The sequence below is a fragment of the Haplochromis burtoni genome, unplaced genomic scaffold, assembly GCF_018398535.1.
Source record: "Haplochromis burtoni strain Fernald_Lab_line unplaced genomic scaffold, NCSU_Asbu1 Contig_1649, whole genome shotgun sequence".
NCBI lineage: Eukaryota > Metazoa > Chordata > Actinopteri > Cichliformes > Cichlidae > Haplochromis > Haplochromis burtoni.
Window position 1 is genome coordinate 23,643 of NW_024584010.1, and position 5,622 is coordinate 29,264.

Here is a 5,622-nt window from a genome sequence, read left to right on the forward strand (position 1 = left end):
ATCAGAGATGCGAGGGCTGCCTATTTCTCACACTTAGTTACACGGAGCAGAGGTAATCCTACAGTGCTATTCAACACCATTAGTGACATTGTTCCTCCTGCTCTACCTGCGGCTCCTATTTCATCTAATGAGGACTGTGAAAATTTTCTTTCTTTTTTGCTTGCAAAAATTAATAACGTGAGAATAAATTTTTCACATTCAGCACCTGTTATTCTATCTCCACCCCATCTTGGCCGTCATCTTGGATACTTTCTCTTCTGTTTCACTACCTGAGCTGGTAAAACTAGTGAATTCAGTGAAAGCATCCTCCTGTTCACTTGACGTTGTACCTGCATTATTATTCAAAAATGTCTTTCAGTCTATTGGTCTATGTGTGCTCACTTTAATCAACTCTTCACTGGCATAGTGCCGGTTTATTTTAAAAATGCTGCTATTCTCCTACTTTTAAAAAAACCTCAGCTAGACCTCTCTCTTTGGAACAGTTACAGACCAATTTCTAAATTACTGTTAATCGCTAAGCTTCTAGAAAAGGTTGTGGCTAAGTAACTTATAGCGGGTCTGGACAAACATAGCATTTGCGATAAGTTTCAGTCTGGCTTTCGTAGAGGTCACTCCATGGAAACAGCCCTTCTTAGGGTCTCTAGTGACATTTTGATGAGTAATGATGCAGGAAAATGCTGTGTTCTACTCATGCTGGACCTCACGTTGGCGTTTGACACAATTGACCACCACATTCTCCTTGAACGGTTAAAACATTGGGTTGGCGTATCTGGAACTGCCTTAGAGTGGTTCTGCTCATATCTACATCACCGATCCTTTTCTGTGGTGGTCTCCGAGTTTAGGTCATCCTCTACATCCCTTACTTATGGTGTCCCTCAAGGTTTGGTTTTGGGGCCTTTATTGTTTTTAATATATCTTCTCTCGGCTATCGGCTCTTTTGAGGACATTTCTTATCACTGTTATGCTGAAGATATTCAGTTGTACATTTCTTTTAAGCCCCATGATTTATCTATGCTTCAGCTTCTGAATGACTGCTTAGATTTGATGAAACGTTGGGTGGCTGCAAATTTCCGCCAACTCAACGAGGGGAAAACTCAAGTCCTTGTATGTGCTCCTGACAGATTTTTATCCCAGATAGTGAAACCCCTGGTCCTCTCTCAGTTTATGTTAAATACTCTGTCAGGAATTTAGGTGTCACCTTTGACTCGACTCTCACATTGGATGGTCATGTTAAATCTCTGGTTCAGTCTTGTTTTTATCATTTAAGAAATTTGGCTAAGTTATGCCCTATTTTATCTCACTCTGAACTGGAGATTGCTATACATGCATTTATTTCCTCATGCTTGGACTATTGTAGCTCACTGTTTATGTGTCTAAGCAAAGGTTCTCTGGACCGTCTGCAGGTTGTGCAAAACGGTGCAGCTAGGCTTTGGACAAAATCCTCTAAGCATTCACACATGACACTGTTGCTATCTCAGCTACACTGGCTTCCTGTTGAATTTAGAGTCCGATTTAAGATCCTGGGCTTGACTTTTAGAGCTTTGTACGGATTGGAACCAGCCTACATCTCTGATCTGCTACAGCCCTATGGCCCTAGCAGGTCCCTGAGGTCATCTGATCAGGGCTTACTTGATATAAAACATACTAAAATGAGAACTAAGGGTGATAGAGCTTTTGCCATTGTGGCCCCTAGACTTTGGAACTCTCTCCCCCAAACCTTAAGAACTCTGGACTCAGTAGCTGCTTTTAAAAAACAACTCAAAGCTCACCTTTTTAAAACTGCTTTTGGTTAATTTCTCCCTGTTTTATATTGTCTGTTTTACCTTTTTATGATTTGTTATCTTATGTGCAGCAATTTGTGATTCTGTTTTGAAAGGTGCTATAAAAATAAAATTGTATTTATTTATTTTTATTTTATGTTAAGTAAAGATTAAGTAAAACACAAGATATTTACCAACAAATTCAATATAAGACTCTAGTCCCACAATGAAAAACTTCTTTCAAAACAAACAGATTTCAGCATTATTTAAAATGTAATAAATACACTGACACCATATTAAAGTCTAACCTCTAGAGGAGAGTCTGGTTCATCCAGGATGCTCTTTTCACTCTGTATCCGCTGCATCGTTCCTGTAGAACTGGGGTCCATTATCAGCACGTTCTGACTACCAGCTCTGCCGAACTTACAGTCACTCTTTCTGGAGTCAGTCGTCCTGCACACCTCGTAATTGTACACATGTGGCAGAGTCCCTGTCCCCAAAGTGTCTGAGTAACGTGGTGGATAATATGGAATGACAGGCAGGTTGGAGTGATACAGGATGCGAGACTGTCTCCACCTGTAGATTTTGACTGATATAATAACCACTAAACACGTGATGAAGAGGAAGGAAACTACAGCCAGAGCCAAGACTAAGTAAAAAGTCAGGTTGTCATTGTACTCCTTGTCGTGGGTCAACTCAGTGAACTCCGACAGCACTTCAGGGAAGCTGTCCGCCACCGCCACGTTAACAACGACTGTAGCTGAACGAGAGGGCTGCCCGTTGTCCTCCACTATAACAGTCAGTCTTTGTTTGACAGCATCTTTATCAGTGACTTGGCGGATAGTTCTGATTTCTCCATTCTGTAAGCCCACTTCAAACAGCGCCCTGTCTGTGGCTTTCTGCAGTTTATAGGAGAGCCAGGCATTCTGTCCAGAGTCCACATCAACAGCCACCACTTTAGTCACCAGATAGCCCACATCTGCTGAACGAGGCACCATTTCAGCCACCAGAGAGCCACCAGTCTGGACTGGGTACAGAACCTGAGGGGGGTTGTCGTTCTGGTCCTGGATCATTATTTTCACAGTCACGTTGCTGCTGAGTGGAGGAGAGCCTCCATCCTGCGCTTTTACGCGGAAGTGGAAATCTTTGATCTGCTCGTAGTCAAAAGAGCGCACTGCATGGATGACTCCACTATCAGCACTAACGGACACATATGAGGAGACTGGCACTCCGTTAACGGAGGAGTCCTCCAGTATGTAAGAAACACGGGCATTCTGGTTCCAGTCAGCGTCTGTGGCTTTGACTGTGAATATAGAAAGACCTGGTGTGTTGTTTTCTACAATGTAGGCCTCATATGAGCTCCTCTCAAAGACAGGTGCGTTATCATTAACGTCTGAGATCTGTAAGGTGAGAGTGACACTGCTGGAGAGGGAGGGCACTCCCTCATCAGAGCAGGTTACAGTGATGTTGTACTCAGAGGCTCTCTCTCTGTCTAAATCACTGTCTGTTAGTATACTGAAAAAGTTATTTGATGTGGAAGAAACTAAAAATGGAATATTCTTGTTAATATTACATTGAACGTTTCCATTTTCACCTGAGTCTGGATCTTGGATATTTATGATTGTCACAACAGTGCCAGGTGTAATATCTTCTGCTATTATGCTAGACTTTGACATGACATTTATAGCAGGTACATTATCATTTGTATCAAGTATTTCTACAACAATTTTACTGGTATCGGCCAATCCTCCTTCATCACTGGCTTGAACATGTATTTGATATTGTCGCTTCTTTTCAAAGTCGGTGTTTCCAACCAGTGTAATTTCACCAGTTTCTCGGTTCACGTCAAATTTTTCCGAAGCATCGTCCACGGAGTTTAATATTGTATATGATATCTTTCCATTGGATCCGTCGTCTAAATCAGAAGCACTAACTGTAATCAGAACAGTTCCTTCGGGCGAATTTTCTTTTAAGGTTGACTTGTATATTTTTTGAGGAAAAACTGGAGCATTATCATTACTATCAAGCACATTTACGTTTATCTGAACTGCTCCGGAGAGCTGCGGTTCACCGCCGTCTACTGCAGTCAAAACAAGCGACAAATGATCCTGTTTTTCTCGATCTAAAGGTTTCTGCAAAACCATTTCTACCAGCTTACTGCCATCCGCTTGATTCTGCACCTTCAAAACGAAGTTATCAGTGGGCTTTAACAGATAACTTTGAAGGCCGTTTACACCCACATCGAGATCTATTGCTTGTTCGAGCATAAACACAGTTCCTGTATTAACTGATTCACTTATTTTGAATTTCATCTCACCTCTTTTGAAAATTGGGGCGTTGTCATTAACATCTGTCACTTCCACGGTAATGCTATAAAATTCCATCGGATTCTCTAAAATAACCTGGAAGTGTAAAGCACAAGGCGCCGTCTGCGCACAGATTAGCTCTCTGTCTATTCTGTCTTTGACGAGGAGGACTCCTCTTTCTCTGTTCAACTCGATGTACTCTGCGCTGTCTCCGGTATAAATCCGAGCTTTCCCTGATTTCAGCCTTTTTAGATCCAAACCAAAATCGTGTGAAATATCACCCACAAAAGAGCCTTTCGACATTTCTTCTGGGATGGAGTAACTGACCTGCCCAGTCACTGAGCAGAAACAGAAAAACAAGGTGAAAAGCAGCACTTGCCGTTGCATTGTTCTAACCGCCATGTTGCAGTAAAATAAGCCGTGTAATATTGCTGTAAAAATGGATTCCACTTGAAAAGTAATCCTGTTTATATCATCATGTTGTATGTAGCCACTTTTCAAATCGAAAATTGCAACGTTAAAATAACAGCTCCAGTCCAAACTGACGCTTAATACGCTGATCTTTGTGTCCTGTACTGCTCATTGTGTCTTTCTCTCGTTCTGTATCGTAAAGGATGGGGATGGCACTGCTGATTTCTTTTCCTATATAACAAAGGATGGTCAACAGCGGCCCTAAGAGTTCATCTTCCTGAACTACAGAATATTATGAAGGATTGAAAATGAGAACAAGTGGGTTCTATTTTAAAATGATTACATTTCTTTAAATGATCAACGCTTGCTTCTTTCATAACAACAACAACAACAACAACAATAATAATAATAATAAAAATAATAATAATAATGATTTCGTTTAAAAGAAAACAAAAAATACAGTAAGGTGATAAACTCAGCTGCTTCAAATTGTTGAACTACCTTGCGTCAACGCCTCTTTATATTCCATGAACTGGCCTGATGTGTCATTGTAACTAATGCACTGAAAAAAGGAGACACGTTTTATGTAAGCATCTTGGGTGTTTTTAAAACAATTGCGTCATGTTTTAAAGTTAAGTGTTAATTTAACTCAATTGTTTAAGTTGCTGCCAGAGCAAAACATCGGTGTGCAACCAATGTCCACTACTAAAATAAGTAAATCCAATCCATTTTTTCAGTGCGGAAAGAGGAGCTGTTCGTAGTGCTGAATACGGACAGCTCCCACCAAAGAACAGCAAAAAGACACCCCCACCCCACACACCCCACCCCTGCTCATAACTGATATTTGTATTATATACAAAATATTATATAGGCACGGAGAGGTAAAACATAGAAAACTAAAAACAAAATACACGAAAACTGGGCTTTTCAGAGTTGGCGAACCCTCACCAATAAACATTAAAAAGCACCCCACAGAGGTTCATATTTAATACATGAATATTGATTACTATAACATTGTAGTTTATGGAAGACTAACCTCTAGAGGAGAGTCTGGTTCATCCAGGATGCTCTTTTCACTCTGCATCCGCTGCATCGTTCCTGTAGAACTAGGATCCATTATCAGCACGTTCTGACTACCAGCTCTG

The 5,622-nt window shown here is 40.9% G+C and overlaps 1 protein-coding gene across 2 annotated transcripts in view; it reads right to left on the bottom strand.

The window, feature by feature from the left end:
* The window catches only part of LOC102298657 (protocadherin beta-16-like), a 22,237-nt gene extending 17,373 nt beyond the window's left edge, over nt 1-4,864 (bottom strand). For both annotated transcript variants that reach the window (XM_042217164.1, XM_042217165.1), the window contains exon 1: nt 2,069-4,864. In XM_042217164.1, coding sequence (XP_042073098.1) covers nt 2,069-4,468 — 2,400 coding nt within the window. In that variant the 5' untranslated portion in view covers nt 4,469-4,864. The remainder of the gene's footprint in view (nt 1-2,068) is intronic.
* Nucleotides 4,865-5,622: the final 758 nt, after the last annotated feature.